This window comes from Silurus aristotelis (genome assembly GCF_946808225.1).
Source record: "Silurus aristotelis genome assembly, chromosome: 12".
Classification (NCBI taxonomy): domain Eukaryota; kingdom Metazoa; phylum Chordata; class Actinopteri; order Siluriformes; family Siluridae; genus Silurus; species Silurus aristotelis.
Window position 1 is genome coordinate 5,770,829 of NC_139585.1, and position 20,986 is coordinate 5,791,814.

The window sequence follows — 20,986 nt, forward strand, 5'->3', positions numbered from 1 at the left end:
GAGTATTCATTCACTGGCATACGTGTACTGATTATTTTTTATTAGTATTTTGTTTTTGTGAACCTTGGAGGCCTGAACCATACGCTGAATTTCGTCGTAAGACACAAAAATGTCTTACGATGTTTGTCACTTATGAAATTGTGGCTGGAAACAAGTCACTCTTCAACCCCTTCTCTTTATTGCTGTTTCTTGAAGTTAAAACGGAAAAAAACCTTGTTCCCGAGAAACCTCAAAACACAGATGACGAGCGTAAGTCTAAAGCTTAATGAAGATCTCACCGCTGGCTGTGGTGTAGCTAAGGAACCAGGTTAAGGAATTTCATTTACCATTGAGTCGAGTTTACACACTAAACCATCTGCCGTCACCACTTCAACACACTCAGTATGTAAGTCTGGTCCAATCAACAGTGTAAAGACCTTTACAATGTCCAGAATCCTAATGAGTGTCTAAATCAAACATGGAGGGAAACGGATGGATAGAACGTTTAGGAGAGAGAGTACAGATGTTAACAGCAGACAGAATACAAAGAAAAGAAGCCTTGTGATAGAACCAAACAAACATTTGGCTAGGTCTCACATCTTTTCACCCGTTCTGACTGCCCTTTCAAGGAGCAGCGACGATCCAAAAATCTTCACAAGCCACTTTTCTTCACGTGGAATCTCAGCACAGCCAAATTAGCCTCTTTTCTAAGTTTTTCCTAAGCCCTCAGCTCAACAGGGGACACATACACAGGCCTGGAATAACACACTCTCTTCAATGAGGAGTCCTCCGGCAGCTTCTGGCAGAGAGAAGAGCAAGAGATAAGCAGAGACGAAAGGGAAAAAGGGTGGAAAGGGCGAGATAGGAGCACAGCCAGGCCTGTGGAGGGGAGGATTAAATGCAAGAGGATGTGGTGGCCTGCGGTTGCCCAGAAGCCTGCGGTCATAATGCAGTCTTTATGTCACGGCATTTGGCCATTTATAAAGACCCTGTAGACAAGGATTTTGTCTTTCAGAGGTCAAATATAAAACATCTGACTCAAATTTTAAATGAAATATAAAAGTATTTTTTCCTATGATATAAAGTTATTGGAATAAAAATATAAAATTGTACATAATTAACCATAAAAATGGACAAACCTGAAAAGCCTTTGAGTCTGAAAACCCTCACTACAAAACTCTTTGATAGAATTTCACACAGAATCTTTACAGTTTCTTTCCTCCTCAAAGTGTTGGCAAGGTAGAGGCATTTAATTAAAAAATATGTATGTATGTTCACTATATGGACAAATGTTTGCCTGGTCATAATGTTGGTATGTGATTTTTTTAACATTTCATTTTACATTCAATTCCAATTTGCTGTTATAATAACCTCCATTACTCTGAGAAGATGTTCCACTGGATTTTGAAGTGTGCTTGAGGTAAAGTCAGGTACTGATGTAGGTGGGGTGAGGAGGCCTGGGGTGCATTCAGTGTTCCAATTCATCTCAAAGGTGTACAGGTGCATCTCAATAAATGGAAATATCATTAAAAACTTGCATTATTTTAGTAATTCAAGGTGAAACTGATATATAGATTCATCACACAGACTGATATATTTCAGGTGTTAATTTTCTCTTTTTTAATTCATCAATTTTGATGATGGCTAACATTTAACAAAAACCCACCAAAGAATAAGAATACTTAATAAGACCAATAAAAAACATTTTTAGTGAACTGTTGGCCTTCTGGAAAGTATGGTTATTTACTGTATATGTACTCAATACTTGGTAGGGGCTCCTTTTGCTTTAATTACTGCCTCATTTCAGTGTGGCATGGAGGTGATCAGTCTGTGGCACTGCTGAGGTGGTATGGAAGCCCAGGTTTCTTTGACAGAGACCTTCAGCTCATTTGCATTTTTGGGTCTCTTGTTTCTCATTTTCCTCCTGACAATACACCATAGATTCTCTATGGGGGTTCAGGTCTGGTCAGTTTGCTGGCCAGTCAAGCACACCAACACCATGGTCATTTAACCGACTTTTAGTGTTTTTGGCAGTGTGGGCAGGTGCCCAATCCTGCTGGGAAATGAAATCAGCATCTCCATAAAGCTGGTCAGCAGAGGGAAGCATAAAGCGCTTTAAAACTTCCTGGTAGAGAACTGTGATGACCTTGGACTTGATAAAACAAAGTGGACCAACACCAGCAGATGACATGACTCCCCAAACCACCACTGACTGTGCAAACTTTACACTAAACCTCAAACAACGTGGATTCTGTGCCTCTCCTCTCTTCTTCAGACTCTGTAACCTTGATTTCCAAATGAAATGCTAAATTTTCTTTCCATTAATCCAAAAAGATGACTTTGGCCCACTGAGCAACAGTCCAGTCCTTTTTGTCCTGTGCCCAGTTAAGACACCTCAGACGTTGTCTCTGGTTCAGGAGTGGATTGACACAAGGAATGGGTCAATTGTAGCTCATGGATACGTATGTGCATGATGGCTCTTGAAGCACTGACTCCAGCTGCAGTCCACTCTTTGTGAATCTCCCCAAATTCTTAAATGGGCTTTGTTCAACTTTTTTCTACCACATTTTTTCCTTCCATTTAACTTTCCATTAATGTGATTGGATACAGCAGTCTGTGAACAACCAGCTTCTTTAACGATGACCTTTTGTGTCTTACCCTCCATGTGCAGGGTGTCAGTGATCGTCTTCTGGACAACTGTCAAGTCAGCAGTTTCCCCCCATGATTGTGGAGCCTGAACCAGAGTGAGACACCATTTAAAGGCTCAGGAAACCTTTGCAGGTGTTTGGATTTAATGAGCTGATTAGAGTGTGACATCACGAGTCTCATCACAAGTTTTTTAAAATATTCTAATTTTCTAAGATACTGAATTTTGGGTTTTTATTAGCTGTAAGCCATAATCATCGAAATGGAAAGAAATAAACACTTGAAATATATCAGTGTGTGTGATGAATCTATATAATATACGAATTCCACTTTTTGTATTAAAATTACTAAAATAAATCAACTTTTTAATGATATTCTAATTTATTGAGATGCACCTATAAAGCTTGAATATTAGATATTCATTATAAAAAATGAGTCATACTTGTTTTTTTTTATATTATTGAACATATTTTGCATTTTATGAAAAGTGTGCTTTATAAAGAAAAATCCATAAACATCTAAATTAAAGCACCAACAACAAACAAACAAACAAACAACAAAAAAACATGATTGATAATATCGCAAAGGAAAACCTCAGTTGCATTGCTCTTAGAACTGTCATTGAAAAGGTTGCAGAATGAATGAGTATTCTTTGAGGCACTGTAAATTCATCTCACACACACACACACACACACACACACACACACACACACACACACACACACACACACACACACACACACACACACACACATGCAGCCCACACAGCAGCATCACAAAATAGACTCCTGAAAGCATGTGGCACCATCAGATATATAATACAACAAAAACAATGTGGGTTGTTTCATTGCAACACAGACCACCAGAGTGAGACCATGTTCAACATTATCAACACACACACACACACACACACACACACACACACACACACACACACACACACACACACACACACACACACACACAGACACAGACCATGTCTGAGCACCTGAGACTCAATCATTGGCATTAAAATCAAATAACTCAGAATCTGCACAACTGTGAAATGAGAAAAACAGTATGAAGTGTACAAATGAGAAAAACTAATATCTGGAACGCAAAATTATACAGAATTCATATTCAGGTTAGAAAAAAGGTGTTATAAAAAAAGAAATACAAACATTCTGCACTGAAAACTCAAAAAAGCTGCAATCTCTGTAACAATTATTTAAAAAAGATCTATATTAGACTACATTAAGGGGTTACATCCTTTTTTTTAATAAATATATTCCAAAAGAATTTTTATTTGTGATCTATTTGTAATGCAAAGCTTTACAGGCAGTTTAATAAAATGAATGCAAAATTGGACGATGCATCATTAGATGCTTCACAGATCATAACCTTTTATGGGAAATAATGCATAGTTCTACAGAAGTGGGAAAACATCATAACTTTATGATGTTTAAGTGCATTTGAGCAAATTATATGCTTGAGAAGGGTTGCCTTATTTAATTTCTCAATCTGGGATTGGAGATGTCTGTGTGGGTTTCCCTTGGGGTTCTCTGGTTTTCTCCCATAAGATTCACCAATACAAAGTGGTAACATTTATGGTAAACGGCAAACAGCTTGAACCAGAGCAACTTACATTTATCTCATTTATACAACTGAGCAGCTATGGGGTTAAGGGACTTGCCTGGGATTTGAACTCACAAACCTCAGATACAAAGTCTAATGCCTTAACCACTAAGCTACCAAATCTCCATAAATCCAAGGGGATTTACATGTGTCTCATACGGCTAAGCAAATATGGGGTTAAGGGCCTTGTTCAGGGCCCCAGGAATGACAGCTTTGTGTGACTGAGATTTAAACCCACAACCTTCAGATGCAAAGTCTAATGCCTTAACCACTGAGCTACCAAATCTCCATAGGTCCAAGGGAATTTATATGTATCTCATACAGTTAAGGAAGCTATGGGGATAATGGCCTTGTTCAGGGCCCCCAGGAATAACAGCTTCGTGTGACTGAGATTTGAACTCACAACCTTCAGATGCAAAGTCTAATGCCTTAACTACTAAGCTACAACCTTCCTGTTACTTTGTATTGAGCCACAATACACTATATTTCCAAAAGTATTGGGTTACCTGACCTTTCCTGCTATATGTGGTTCTTTTCCAAACTGTTATCACAAAACTGGAGGCAGTTGTACAGGACGTCTTCAGATGCACTATAATACAGTTTTGCATTCACTTGAACTTGGAAACCCAAACCTGTTCCAGCATGGCAATGCCCCTGTGCACAAAGGGAGCTCCTTAAAGATCTGGTTTACATGGTTTGGAGAGAAAGATCTTGAGTGGCCTGCTATAGAGCTCTGATCTCATCCCTACTGAACATCTTTGGGATGAATGTGAATGATGACTGCACCCCAGGTCTCCTCACCTATATCAGTACCTGCCTTGTGGCTGATGAACACAAATATCTATGACCACACTCCAAAATCTAGTGAAACATCTTTCCAGAAGAGTGGGGGGAATCATAAGAGTGAATTGGGACTAAACGTGGACTGCGAGGCACAAAAATCACATACCGTACTTAAGACCAGGTGACCCAATACTTTTGGAAATATAGTGTAGGTGTTAAGCTCAAGAAGAACTTCAATGTGTGGTGAGCAGGGACTCTTGAAGACTTAAGATGAGAACCTCGTAAGTAAATATGTGGTAAACGACATCTCCGGCACTCTGTAAATAATAAATATGGATAATCTGGACTGGACATAAATAATAAAGAATTTTGCGGATGAGATCAATGATGTACACTTAACCCTCATGTTCTGTTCACTGGATGTTCCATTGACCCAGACCACCTGTATAGCTTGATTATTGATTAAATATGGATTATTTATCGTGAACTAGAATCTCAATTCTCTGGGTATTTTGGCTAAGTGTTCTAAGGGTCCCTTTTTCCCCTGTTGCAGCAAAACCTAATATTCTGAGAAAAAAGCGTATAAGAATAAAGTCTAAATTATGAGAATAAAATCGTACCAATAAGAGAATAATGTTCGCTTAACTCCTTCAGGTAAATTTTATCCTTATAGCTTCTTGAGAAACAACATCTCCTCTTCGAATAGTATGCAGGTGTAACCATTGATATATCCTTGGAGTCGACCACTGGTCATTATTCAGACTGCACACTAGAGGCAATTTTCTCAATGTCTGTCTGTTTTTTTTCTTCTGAATTCACAAAATTTCCTACAGAACCTGCAGTGTCTGTTTAATAATTATAACAATTCCTCAAAAGACAAGAATTACCTTATTTCTACTGTAAATCCTAACCTAAAATAGGATCTAACCAAATCCTCCACATTCTTTTTATGCAAAACAAGTTTATTCGCAAATCTGTAATTTTTCCCAAAATATCACCACTTATTTTGCTACTTGCCTCTCATATTGCTATTACTTAAATATTTTCCAAATATTTTTACTTCATTCTATTAATTTTGACTTGATTCTCATATTGCCACAACTTTATTCTTAAAACATTTTTACTGTATTCTCGCAATTTTGATCTTTAATATTTTAAAACAGCATTGTATGAAAAATATTTTTTTTCCCCCACCTTGTTGGCCTCTTACATGCATTATAGATACTGGTCAAAACACAAAGCTTTTACATGTTTTTAAATGACTAATATTTACCCAGGAGAATTTTCACCCAATAGTATAAGGGGCAACGGTGATTTATTGGTTAAGACTCTGTGTTCACCTCTGGAATCACAGTGTTGCACGGGTCAACTCAACTTCATGTCTATATTGGTGTATTTCTTGTACTGATTGGAACTGCAAGCAATCATAATGTGTGGTCCGTCTAAAGTATAAAGTCAGTCGTCCCAGCCAAATATCATTCCAGTCATCTGGTAGAACTTCATATTAAAGGACCGGTAGAAGTCTCGTAACCTCTGCACCACCTCAGGTTCAATGTTGTGGTGTGTTCGGCCTTTGGTTTTGCCCAGGCAGTGAGGCTTGCTGCTTCCTTCAGCCTTCTTCAGGCATGGAAAGCCTTTGGTCTGGTTAAAATAGAAGTGTTTGTCTGTGATGATCCTCTTGAGGCCCAGAAAATCCTGCACACGACCGAGCTCTCCGGCTGGGTCACTGATCAACCGCTCGCCGCTTACAAACAGGATCTGACGCATAGGGAAATACTGGAGCCAGTTGTCCAGGTGCTTGGCGTAGATGCCAATCAGAATGGCGCTCCATGAGGTGTCGATTAGGCCTGTAGTCCTGTTTTTCAAAGTCAGGCTCTCAAATGAGGGAATGTCTGGCTTTTTGGACAGTGTCTGTGTGTAGTCTGAGATGGCCCGGGTGAACGGATCCCTCACCACCACGATGAGTTTGGTGGAACGTGACATTGAGTAGATTCGAGCTGGAGCTTCACGAGTCACAAAGTAGCTAGGCGTCTTCTCTATGGTGATCTGACCCTCCAGGGTCTTGGACATCAGGTCTCTACAGAGAGAAGAGAGAAAGAGTCAGAAACCATTTGATGCCAACTCAAACCACTTCATGTTACTCTGCTTTTGCATCATATATAGTATCTATTAGCCTTTCCATTCCATTTGGCAGATATTTTGACTTGCTTCTATTCTGTATTTTGTTAAATCATGCATTTATTTCTTATATTTAGACAGTAAAGTTAAACAAAAGCAGTGGTGGACAGTACCAATTTTTTTTTTTATTGGCACTTGGTGTATCTACTTATCACTTACACACAGTTTAGCATCAGTTAATTTTACTGGAGTGATATTTTACCTACTGTAGCTCTACTTTTACTCAACTACCATACATGGTTTGTGTACTTTGTTTACCACTGGTTATTAGAACTAAAATAAAGTCTTAAAATATACAAAGCCTCAAATGATAATTAATGGTAATTAAGCTTAATTTGCAGGTAGAATAACTATAAGCTTTACTAACTATGGAAGAAAAAAAAGGGATAGATAAATAATCCTAAAACAATCATAATAATCTTACACGATCTGCTCTTGCATAGTATTTAAGTCTTAAAATAAGAAATATGATTGTAAGTCTTGACTAGATGAGGAGTTTTTGTAGTGCAGGAGTTTAAACTGACAGTGATCTATCAACAAACTAATGGCCGCCTGCCAATAATTTGTGAGTCCCACTGAGGAGAGTGGATAAATTTTTTGTGTAAAACTGCCACATGAACAGATTCTTTCCAGACGATCCATAAGCAAAATGACCTCTGAAATTCAGGGGAGGCAAATAATTTCCACTAAAGCTCTCGTGGACCTTGGGACACATCTGCCCAGAGCCTTTTACAAACACCCTTCTATCACAGCAAAAGCTTGGGTTTCCCTCACATCACACACGTTCTGCTCAGTTCTATTCCACTAAGACTAAATTCTGCTGCATTCCAAAATATGCATGGCTGGTCAGATTTTTTTTGCAGTAGCACTGGGTAAATATCATCTTCAACAGTATTGCTTTACAAAGCGAGCCATGATGCTATTGTACAAATAAGCTCGGATTCACTTTATAGCCCCAGTCTATAGAAATGATCGATGTCTAGCAGATGCTGACATGGTGGATACTTAGTTTATGTGATGAAAGAATTCTGCTCATGAGAAACATCAACACATTGGAGAATCCATCAAAAGCAGTGGAACTTCCAAACGTCTAGAGGGGAACAGACGTAATATTTGGCTCAGGGTTTTATTCAAACTACGGTTCGACCTTGAAGGTTAAAGAAAAAGGCTAATCTATTAGTGCATGATGGACGGTTTCTGGCTCTTGCTAACTCTCTCCTGTCTGCCTCTGTCTTAGTCATTCATTCTTGCCCTCTATCAGTCTTGTTCGCTCATTTTGTCCCTTCTCATCTCTTTCTGCTGCCTTTCAGGACAGTGACCTGGACCAAAGCGATTAAAAGCCCTATATTAACAATTTATAACCCTCATATCCACCAATTAGACCATGGCAAGAATTTCCCCTTTACAGCCCCAACTACATAATGCATATCTCAATTATTCATCCCATTCCACTCAGCATGGGCTTTTGGTTCTGGCAAAATGACCCCCTTACTTCCTTTAGCAAGTACTGTTTGGAAGCCATAAAAGCATTAGTGACTCAAGGTCAGAGGTTTCATCGAGGCACTCCAGTCTAGAAAAAAAAGGTTTTCTCCTGTTGGACATGCGTGTGCAGTGCCACAGATTCAAAGTGTACACGTGTGTTTGTGTGTGTGTGTGTGTGTGTGTGTGTGTGTGTGTGTGTTTGTGTGTGCGTGCAGCGACTTTGAAAGTTTTCAGAGTGTGACAGCTAGTGTTTATCTGCTGCACAGCTGGGATTGTAAACGGTTGCGCTCGGTTGAACACACAAGCTGTTGGAACGAGGCAGGACCACTGCAATGGAGGGCAAAAGAAGGTGTTTGTTCTGCAATGTTCTAAACAGGCAGGCTTTTAGACTGCTTCAGTAATGCGACACACAAGAAATGCTCTTTCACCATCTGTCGGATTCATAAATAAGACAAGAACTTCGATGAGCTGTCTCGTTTGTTTGCATGGCTAGGTCAGGACATGGATAATGACTAGCCTCCAATGAAATGCTTCTAAGTTACGGGTTTCCAAAACAAATAGGCCTTTATTTAAAAGGTGCACATACACTTTATTGCCAAAAGTTTGCGGACACCTGGTCATAAGTGCTTTTTGAGGATCGCATTTCACAATCAATCCCATGTGCTTATAGAGATTTTTGTTTATTCAGACACAAAAATGTTAGTAAAGTCAGGTACTGAGGTGAGGAGGTCTGGGGTGCAGTCAGCGTTCACATTCGTCCCAAAGGTGTTCAATAGGGTTGAGGTCAAACTCTATAGCAGGAGATCTTCCACTCCAAACCATGTAAAGCATATCTTCATTAAGTTGGCTTTGTGCACATGTGTCATGCTGGAACAGGTTTGGGTTTCCTAGTTCAAGGGGAAATTTCATGCTACTGCATACAAAGATGTTTTATACAATAATGTGCCTTCAGCTTTGCAATAACAGTTTGGGAAAGAACCACATATGGCTGGAAAATGTAAGTGTCCTAATACTTTTCCATATAGTGTATCAACTCATTATATACAGATATAGAACCTTAAACCTGGGATCCCCAAAATACGACCCACAGGCAGAATACGGCCCGTTCCCGCATTTGTAACAGCCCTCTGATTTTAATTTTAAACATGTTTTACTCTGTATTTGATAATAAAGGTTGGCTTTCAAAATAAAAAAATTTTCTTAGTTCTTAATGGAGCCTATTTATTATTATTTTCAACAGCAATGAATATAAAAGAAAGTCATTATAACTGATAGCAATAATGCTCTTTTAATATGATTATTTTTCTCTTGAAAGGCTACCAATTTGACTGACAAAATACAACAAAATACCAAACTAATCTAGCATTAGGAGGCATAATAAATACATTTAAAATCATATTAAAATCCATATAATATTCCGTAGTCACAGAATCCGGCCCTCACAGAATCAGCCTCAATGGATATATAAATGGATCAATTAAAGTCATGCTGGTATAAGGGTTTCTGCAGGTTTCACCAAGTCAAATTTAAGACTTTTTAAGACCATTAATAATGAAACTAAAGACCTATATCACCAAAATATATATGTTGTTAGCAACCTTCCTTAATAAAGCCCTAAATGTTTTTTTTTACATTTGTAAGTATCACTAATCTTGCACTTCCCCATAGCTGAAAAATTTAATCTGTTTTACTGGTATAATCTGAGAGAGATACACGCCAATAACCAAAAGCTGATTGGCTGTTGCTTGTTGGTCTCATTTGTAGTTGTAATACAGTGAATTATATTTAGACTAAAAAAAACAACAACATTGAAACAAACTCAATGCATGAGCATTTCAATGAGCGCTAAAGGTTTACATTCATTACAAGGACATCTGAAAATTAAGATTATTTAAGAAAAAATTAAGAAATGTAAATGATTCAAAACCTAGAGCAGCAAATGTAATAATAAGAATAAGAATAATAAGAATACATTTTATTTAAAGACGCCTTTTAAAACACTCGTACAGTAGGACATTGTACCGTAGAGTGAAATCATAAAATCAAACAACAAACAGGTATTTATGTTCAAATTCATCAGAAAAGGCTAATCTGAACAGATGAGTTTTGAAGCATGATTTTAAAGTGGTCAGACAGTCACAATCTCAAATTTATTGTGTAAGGAATTCCAGAGATGAGGAACAGCCTGCTAAATGCCCTAAACCCTATAGTGACTAAACCAGAAGAAGATACAGTAAGGGAAACAGATGAGGAAGATCTGAGAGTGTGCTTTGGGGTGTATGAAGAAAGTCTGAGATGTATGTAGGTGCAAGATTATGAATGCTTTGAAAGTAAGAATCAAAATCTTGTACTCTCTAAAATATTTGCCCAGTGTAGCTGATAAAGAACCTGATATTTCATACAACAGTTGGAAGTTCAAAACTATCAAATAAAAGCAGAAAAGAATCATGGATAAGCAGATAAAACAGATCAAATGCTATATTATTTTGAGGAGTCGATTGTAGATCAATAGTGTAAATTTTATTATAAAAAAAGGTCATGAATTTATTGCATAAATCACTAAAATATAGATGAGAAGGAATGGTTTCAGGAGGCCATTGGATATTATTTACTGTATAAAACAAAGATCTCCTGTTCCCTGCATCCGACCCAATTATAGTAATTATAGTAATTATAGTCAGATTTAGCAGTTAAAAAAGCATTTAATCGAGCATGTGATCTACATACAAATCTTTATGAACAGTAAGACCAGTTTTAATGCATCAACGTTCCAGGGGCAGTCCCTTCGTCTCAGTTCTGGTGTAAACCAAGGCTCAGAATGAGTCAAATAGACAGTTCGAGTTTTTAAAGGAGCAATCGTATCAAGCAAACTGTGTAGTCCATTGTTATAATGAGAGCCCAAATTATCCGGAGTAGAAGAGACATCAAGAAATAAAATGGAATGACCCGTGTTATTTTTTGCAACTATTAAGTTAACATTGAAAGACATTAGCTTGTGATCTGATATGGGCAGGTCCAAAGCAAGACAATTGGAAGGAGTTACACCAGAGCAGCAAATAAGGTCAAGAATATAACCTTTACAATGAGTTGGAAAATCCACTAATTGTTGTATTCCAAAACTATCAAGGCATGAGATTAATCCTTGGTGAGAGTTTTGTTGACATTAACTATTTGTATATTAGTCACCCGATATGATTACATTGCAGGATGTAGAACTTCATTTAAAAAATCATTTGAAAAACTAGTATTGCTCCTGGGTGGACGATAAACAGTGGCTACAACAGTAGGAGAAGGCCCGTTAATTAGTAGAACAGTGGATTTGAATGATTCATACAGAGGCACGGTGACAGGAGTTACGTTCAACTTTTCATTGTAAAGTATTGCATGTCCTCCTCCTCGGCCAGATGCACGGGGTAGGCAGGTGTAAGCAAAGCCGGGAGGGACAGATTGATTAAGCTGCAAAAAGTCTTGAGGTTGTTAAGCCATGTTTCAGTCAGACGAAGGAAAAATAATATATAAATAAATAAGGGTGTCCTTTTGTTGGTTAATGAGCGAATATTAAATCGACCAAAAGTAAGATGTTATACCGGGTTTGATGTCCTGGCTAAATTGGCAAGCACATTGTTGTCAGCAGTCCGTAATGACTTCTTTGTTGGGCATGGAGTAGATGACCAGAACGATCGTATTGGACCCGTGTCATCATAGATATAATTCCGTCATGACACACGATGAACGTATTTCTGCCGAGGATAGTAAATAATGTCCCGGTGAGATTAAAGGGTCAGCGGTGGTTCAGTTACATGGATTCGCAATGAAAGAATTTCCGCTGCAGTATATTGAAGTATCGATGTCACGGGATAGTAATTAGAATAAAGTATAATCCACATAATTATAGTGGATTATAGGGGTGGCACGGTTCACAAAACCCACGGTTCGGTTCGTATCACGGTTTTAGGGTCACGGTTTTCGGTTCAACACTCCGACAGTAATACTGTCTTCAACACTCCAGAAATTTCCTTCAGCATTTGATATATAGCTTATTAGCTTTATTAATCACATTATTGGGAGCATCTCTGAGTAAAAGTAAAATGAGATTTTGATACAGCAAGAGAGAAGACATTGATGATGACATGCTTTTCGTTTATTTGGCAAAAAAAAAAAAGTGTCGGCGAGAGGGAATATTAAACCGCGGCTCGAGTACATTCATCAGCTGACGAAATCCTTCACACTCAATCACGCTGCACGGTTGCATATCTTTTGCTATAAACATCCCCAATGCTTAAGTTATGGCTATTGCCCTGTCCGACCGATCACTGAGAGGTTGCTTAAATGCTGCGGACAGTAGAAGTTGTTTCCTAACCGGCTCTCTCCTGTTTGTGCTGTTTGTATCGACACAATGGTGTCATGTCTTCTCAAATAAACTGTTATATTAGAAGTGTTGCCATTAGCATATTGAATGCATTTTGCACAATGCTTGCACACAGTCGCAGTTCTATCTACTGTTTTATTTCCGTTGTCATCGTAAGTAACATGAAAAATGTTCCCACACACTGGATTTGAACGATGCGGGCGCATCCACCAACTCCGGGCAGCCTTCATTATCTCCTCCACTTGCCATTTCTGCAGCACTCCTTACTCAACTTTTACTGTCTATATGCATGTTCGCGCGAAACTGTCTGAGGCAAAACTGAGCACGGGGCTACATTGCACATGCGTCGAACCGTGCGACGCACACACGAACCAAACCGAGACAAGCGAACCGAACGGTTCGGGTGTTTTTCCATGTACCGTGCCACCCCTAGTGGATTATAGTGCTGCATTCGACACTATAGATCATGATCTTCTCCCAGATTGATCACAAAATTACATCGGCATTAAGCGACAGGCATTAAGCTGGTTTAAATCCTACCTGTCTGATCGTTACCATTTTGTAGACTTAAATGGGGAGCTATCCAGGTTAGAGCAAGTAAATTATGGGGTGCCACAAGGTTCAGTTCTAAGACCCCTGCTTTTCACAACATACATGCTTCCCTTGGGAAATATTATTTAAAGGCATAGGATTAGCATCCACTGTTGCTGATTATACCCAACTATATATTTCATCAAAACCAGATGATACAGCTTAATTGGCTCCAATAACTGAGTGTGTTAGAGGGCATCCAGCTGAAAACATATGCCAAATCAAACGTGCGGAGGATCCGCTGTGGCGACCCCTAACGGGAGAAGCCGAAAGAAAGTTAACTGAGTGTGTTAGAGAATTAAAAGATTGGATGACTCATAACTTTCTATTATTAAATTCTGATAGACAGAGATTTTGCTCATCTATAAAAAAACAGTACACAGAAGCTCCAGCATTTAAACCTGCATTTAGAAGGCTGTTCTGTAACTAATAGTTCAACAGTAAAAGACCTGGGAGTTATTTTAGACGGCAACTTGTCTTTTGAAAATCATATCAACCATATTACAAAAACGGCCTTCTTTCACCTTAGAAATATTGCTAAGCTAAGAAACATGTTGTCTTTATCTGATGCAGAAAAGCTCGTCCATGCGTTCATGACCTCCAGACTGGACTATTGTAATGCATTACTAGGTGGATGTCCTACATCATTAATAAACAAACTACAGTTTGTCCAGAATGCAGCAGCCAGAGTTCTCACAAGGTCAAGAAAATATGATCATATAACCCCAATCTTATCGTCCATACACTGGCTACCTGTTAAGTTTCGAATCATCTAAAAACTACTGCTACTTACTTACAAAACACTAAATGGTTTCAGCTCCCATGTATCTATCCAGTCTTCTAACGTGTTACAATTCGTCACGCTCCTTGAGATCTCATTCCCTGTCTAGTGGTTAGGATGCGGCGATCTCACTTCTGCGGCACAGGTTCGATTCCCGGTCAGGGAACCAACCCCAGCCATTAGGGTTGCACAAGGCAGTGCACTCTTAGTGAGTCCTACACATAACACGTCACATAACATAACCTTGTGCTCCAGTACATCTGATCAAATCACATTATCAACTTGGGCTTGTTAATATACAGCAGCTACGCTAATTTATCTCCACTGCTTCTCTTTCTCTACCCATCCCGAGGCATCCTGCGGTTGCTCCAGCTCCAGTCACGTCCCACCTCATTTAGGATTATGGACCTTTAAAGAAGTAGATGCCGACCCCGCAAACATCTCGAACCATCTAGAGACGTACCAGCGCCATTTTAATCCCACTAAATGCGACGTTTTGACATTGGGCCTCTTTGAGTGGCATGGAGAAGCTGGTGTTGGATCTATGATGATCCCAGATGTTGAGATATTTTATGAATTGCTCAGTAGCTCCTGGTTCCATAATCTCAAATGACTGTATAAGACTGTAGAAAGGACATTACTCATAATCTTACATTCGAGTACCCATGTTAGTTCTGACTTTCCAGTGTTCTGTATTGTTTAAAGATCACACTCTTGATATCACCCAAATGAGGATGGGTTCCCTTTTGAATCTGGTTTCTCTCAAGGTTTCTTCCTCATAACATCTAATGAAGTTTTTCCTTGCCGAAGTCGCCATGGCTGCTCATCAGGGATAAATACAGATCATTTACCTTAACTCTTAAATTCTGTAAAGCTGCTTTGAGACAATGTCTGTTGTAAAAAGCGCTATAGAAATAAACGACTTGACATGACAAGTCGGCTAATCCACATTGTTGCAAACAGACTCTGGGATAGCGCTTTGAAAAAATGGAGATTCCATTTTAGGATAAAAACATCCTTTGATAATTTTAATTAAAACGACCAGGAAAGGCAACATTAATCAAATATCAAACGACAAACAAGATAATGCCGTCATGGAGCAGCGGCGGCAGTTTGTGCCAGCGTTCACTCCGGAGGTTCAATCAGTTATGTCTAAATTCATGCAAATGTAAGTCTTTTTAAGACTTTTTACAACTATTTAAGACTATGTAAAAACCTTGTGGTACAGGGGGTAGTGTAGAGTAAAGTATACATTTTGCTTCACCAAAGGTCCTAAAATTTACTTCCTGTTTTTTTGGCGTTCAACAGACTCCTCCCAACTCCCAGAAACATTCTGGTGGACAGCCTGGCTACCCCAAATTGCCCCTAGGTGTAAATTTGTATACACACTTTGATTAAGGTGTCCCTAGGACAGGGTCACATCCCATGCAACCTTTAGTAGCATAAACCAATTGATAACTGAATTAATTCATAAAATAATGAATTGAATGAATAAATTCCCAATGGGTATGTTTGACAGGCATGAAAATGTCCTTCAAAAAGTGGTCTCAGCTTTCACAACTAAGACACCGAGTCTACATCCTAAGCACAGGAGTGTCAGAAGCAAAGAGAGCAAAAGAAAAATGCCAAAGGAAATTAAAATGATTATATAACACGGGCTGCACTTAATCTCTGCTCGTAAGGTGTCCAAAGGCCATGGAACTTGAATAAAAATAGCCCGTGTCAGTGTTGTACGTGCGGACAGCGGTGATGTAACTGGTGCGTCTCCGATCTGATCACTAGCCAAATCCTACACTACAGTTAGTCAGGTGTGGTGAGGAATAACAGTTACAACACTCTGTCATGCAAAAAGACAAGGCTCGGCCATGAAAGTCGACTTCTCTGTGGATCGGTACACCTCTTATTTGTAGGTAGTACAGCCAAGCCTCCATTTCTCCTGAGCTCAAAGGAATATGATTGTAACATCCTAAAGGATAGAAATCCATGAAAATACCTTATGTAAATTCTGCTCATGATTTTAGATCTCTTTAATGTTTAAAAACATGGGTCTTATTCACCATTAAGACAAGTTCGGAACACTTATGGGTGGAGTTATATGAATTCCTATTAAAGCTAGCACCATTTTCTCAGTCTGCTGGACAACAAGCCACCAAACCAAAATCCTCTAAATCATCTAAATGGATTCTCTAAATGAAAAAAGACAGTATCATGAAGTAGGCTTACATACTCAATAACCTACATCTTGCACGTCAGTGCACTGGTGATGGGTCATTCAATTTGAACGGGTCTTTAATGTGATTCATGAGAAATCTCTGTAGGTTATGTACAGAAAACAGAGTTGACCTCTTGACTCTTCTAGTCCGAGACGTTCTTACACTATACAGTTCTTAACACAGGAAACAGACGTGAGCAGTTCATCTCATGAGTCTTTTGGTCCGAGTCATTTGTTCTTTTATGGCATGACTCAATTATATGCTATGCACTTTATATATATTTGTGTATGTAGACGTGTTGGGGGATCTGCTTATTGAAAATGTAAAATTTTTTTTTACATTTCTGATCAAAGAAACAAAATGATCTAAATGACAAAAAAAAGAAAAAAAACTTGTTCATTTTAACAAGATTCAAAGAACCAAGTAACCAAAAAAAAAACGTTCTATCTGCCACAGTACGACTGTACACCATCACTTTTATATATCTTTGGAAATCTCCAATGAAATATTGTTAAAAATGCAGAAAATCTGTTAATGGAATATTTTAGGGATACTAAATCTTCAGTCCAATCTGAAGGTTCACCAATCTTGCCTGTAGGGTCTCCATCCAATTTATTAGCCCAGGGCTTCCATCATCCACCCCCTCAAGTTTCTTTTGTCTAGTAAAGGGCTTCTTTTATCCTTTCAGCTTCTTCTATCTATCCTGGGGCTTCTTCCAACTTGGTAGCTTTTTTTGTCTATCCTGGGGCTTCTGCAATCCACCCTTGGATGTTCTTTGTCCACTTTAAGGTTAGTACTTCTTCTCTTCTGTCAATCCTGAAGTGCCTTCTGTTCTGGATAGTTGTCCTTTGTTTAATATGGGACTTTTATTGTTCATTGTTAAGCTTCTTCTTGTCCAACTATTAATTCTCAGTCTGGGGGCTCTGTTGTCAAGCCCATGGCTTCTGATATTCATTCTTGAGCTAATGTCCAGCATAGGGATTCTTCTTGGGCTTCTGTCATATTTGAGCTATATCTATTGTCATTTCCCTTCGGTATTAAATAATTAGTATGTAAAAATTATAGTATGTAATTTCAGATGCCATCATGACCAATATGAAGGAGTGAATGATTTGGGACAACGCTATTTTCTCATTTAAAATGGTCGAAGTGTTTAAATTACTAATGGACTGCACTGTGGTGTATACAGAACCCCTTTCTAATATATGCTAACTGCTCAAATTACCTCGTGTAATTACCGCTGAAATGACTTCTAGAAGATAAGTGTTCATGAGGGTTTGAAATGGAGCGCCTTATTATTACAGTGACCTATATCTTAGGAAAGGCGGAACCCACAGACAAAAGAGACTGGGTTTAAGCAGCCTACAAACAATTTATTAGCCAAATAACCTGAAACACACACACAACCTTCCCCAAAAAAGAAAAGTCAAGTGAACAAATCCTAGCACAAGTCAAGGAAGAGAAATAAAACTGCAAAAGAGACAGAACATTGCATGATGGACAGACTCAGCAGGGAACCCTGAATTACAGCTCTGAAATAAGTATATCCAACACACACTGCCTTTTCTAAACTGTGCTTTATTGGCGGTGTAGGTGATGTAACAGATGAAGGAGTTTCACTTCCAAGCAGAGGAGATTTACAACTTTTTCCAGTGAAACCTTTCAAGTCTTCTTTACTCTGCCAGACTACGACTCCCAGTGCAAGATTCTGCATTAGAGCCAGGAACCGGGCCTTCACTATGAAAGTTCAGAATGAGGTCTGAGAGGTACCAAGCCAAACTTGGAAAGTCCTTTACCAAGCCCAATTGGTACAAATTTTCTCTAATAGACTCTACTTTTTGACAACCACCATACATAGCTGAAAACCTGACTAAGCAAGTTGCTCCCACATATTGATCTTTTCTGGCTTTTTCCTATTTGCTTTGGACTTTAAGTAGATGGTTCCTTGAGAATTCTGTGGATGTCTAGTGGCTTCCACAGATTTAGACAATAAGGAATCCCCAGTTTTATGTTTTTTTATATAGAACCTCACCATGGGGGCTTCACAAGAATAGTAATTAAAAGTAAAAAACCTTAATGCTAGAATTTATCACTTTTTTAAGACAAACATTTATTTGGAAATACCATGTTCTCTCAAACAAAAAAAGCAATGAAGTAAAACAGATTTATTATTTGCTTGGATTATAACTAGTAAAGATCATTTGCTAGAGGACAGGTTGGAAAATTAACCTAGAGTGTCTTCAAATGTTTAAAATCATGGTTTTAATCAGGCCATTTGATTAATAGCATAGAAATTTTCATTTACTTGTGCTTTATCCTTATTATGTGGGATTTATGTGGGAATATACGAGGTGGTATCAAAAAGTTTTAAAAATGCTAACTGGTGCTATTTCGACCACGTGCATTACCACGTCTGCGATTTTATCATGGACAGCAAGTTAGAACAAAAAGCAAAGGTGAAATTCTGCATGAAACTCGGCAAAGCCACCACAGAGACATTTGACATGACATATGTTTGACATACGGCGATGCTGCAACGAAGTCGTTCGAGGTAATTTGAGTGGAACGCGCTCTTCAAGAGCAGAAGAACATCCCTGAAAGATGACAAGAGATTAGGAAGACCATCAACAAGCTCAACACCCAAAAATGTCCAAACTATTTGGCAACTTGTGCATGTTAATCGTCGGAGAACAATCCACATAATCTTACTTCCGCACCCACCCTATTCACCAGATTTGTCTCCTGTTGACTTCGCCCTCTTCCCAAAGACTAAGAAGCAGCTCAAAGCTTGTCGATTTGACACCATTTGGGGGATCCAGTGCAAATCGCAGAAGGTGCTTGATACTATTTTTTATTATTTTTTACTTCCTGGACACATTCCAGAAGTTGCAGGAATGCTGTAAGTGATGCATTGCTGTGCAAAGGGACTAAATATTGAACGAGATAGTGTTTGAAAGTCGACAAATAAAGTACTTTTTTTAAATAGAGCTAGTCTAACTTTTTGATACCACCTTGTACCTGGAAAGACTGAGTGTGAGGTAGGAATACACCCTGGAAAGGTGGCCAGCATCGGGATTGTACATTTACACACTTATTCAGGGGGAAATATTTCATAGCTGGTTCACCTACGTTAAGCTTCTTTAACCTTTTGTGCTCAATGGACCTGCTTCATTTTGAAAATATATTCCAGTGATCAAATTCAGTTAACAAAAATCCTTCCAACTAAGCAGCCTAAGGCAATCAAGTCCAGAATGACTTGAGGGACTGCTCTTATCATATATATATATATATATATATATATATATATATATATATATATATATATATATATATATATATATATATATATATATATATACACAGTACAGACCAAAAGTTTGGACACACCTTATCATCCAAAGAGTTTTCTTTATTTTCATTACTATGAAAATTGTAGATTCACACTGAAGGCATCAAAACTATGAATTAACACATGTGGAATTATATATGGAATTATATACATAACAAAAAAGTGTGAAACAACTGAAAAATGTCATATTCTAGGTTCTTCAAAGTAGCCACCTTTTGCTTTGATTACTGCTTTGCACACTCTTGGCATTCTCTTGATGAGCTTCAAGAGGTAGTCACCTGAAATGGTCTTCCAACAGTCTTGAAGGAGTCCCCCGAGAGATGCTTGGCACTTGTTGGCCCTTTTGCCTTCACTCTGCGGTCCAGCTCACCCCTAAACCATCTCGATTGGGTTCAGGTCCGGTGACTGTGGAGGCCAGGTCATCTGGCACAGCACCCCATCACTCTCCTTCTAGGTCAAATAGCCCTTGATGTCTTCAGTGTGACTCTACAATTTTCATAGTCATGAAAATCAAAAAAACTCTTTGAATGAGAAGGTGTGTCCAAACTTTTGGTCTGTACTGTATATATATATATATCAGATAATCACCTTTCAGGTTTGATTTAAAAAACTTACAAATGTCAGAAATGATTGGAAATAATGGAAAAATCCTTTCAAAATATAAAACTGTACAGGTTAACAGAATTGTAGCTTGTTTTTTGTCCTGATTGACTGCCTTGATAAAATACATTAAACAATGAGTGTAAAAAGCAGAGTGGGAGAAATGTACTTCATCTGGTTGCTAATCACAAAAGGCAAAAGGTTCACAAAAGCTGTCCGACCTAATCCACTGTAACATTGATAGAGCGCTAAGGCATAAATATCCCCTGCTGCACTTCACTGGCATTCAGAGCACATTGCTGTCCAGTAATTGGCTGGATATTTATTTCTGAGGCTTTAGCCTGCTGATCCTCTCTTACTTCTCTGTGTATGCTCATTGGCCTAGCTGCTCAATGTCCATT

At 38.5% G+C, this 20,986-nt stretch overlaps 1 protein-coding gene across 2 annotated transcripts in view; it reads right to left on the bottom strand.

Annotated features, from left to right (window-relative positions):
- Nucleotides 1-3,070: 3,070 nt before the first annotated feature.
- The window catches only part of LOC310734511 (heparan sulfate glucosamine 3-O-sulfotransferase 3B1-like), a 62,540-nt gene continuing 44,624 nt past the window's right edge, over nucleotides 3,071-20,986 (bottom strand). The window contains exons 2-3 of one of the 2 annotated variants that reach the window (XR_014536048.1): nucleotides 4,614-7,099; nucleotides 3,071-4,450 (exon numbers count right to left, since the gene is read on the bottom strand). Coding sequence is in view for 1 of the 2 variants with exons in the window: in XM_083556644.1 (XP_083412770.1) it covers nucleotides 6,478-7,099 (622 nt within the window). In the remaining variant the exon portion in view is untranslated. Of the gene's footprint in view, nucleotides 7,100-20,986 lie in introns of both variants that reach the window. The other variant, XM_083556644.1, reaches the window with a different exon arrangement.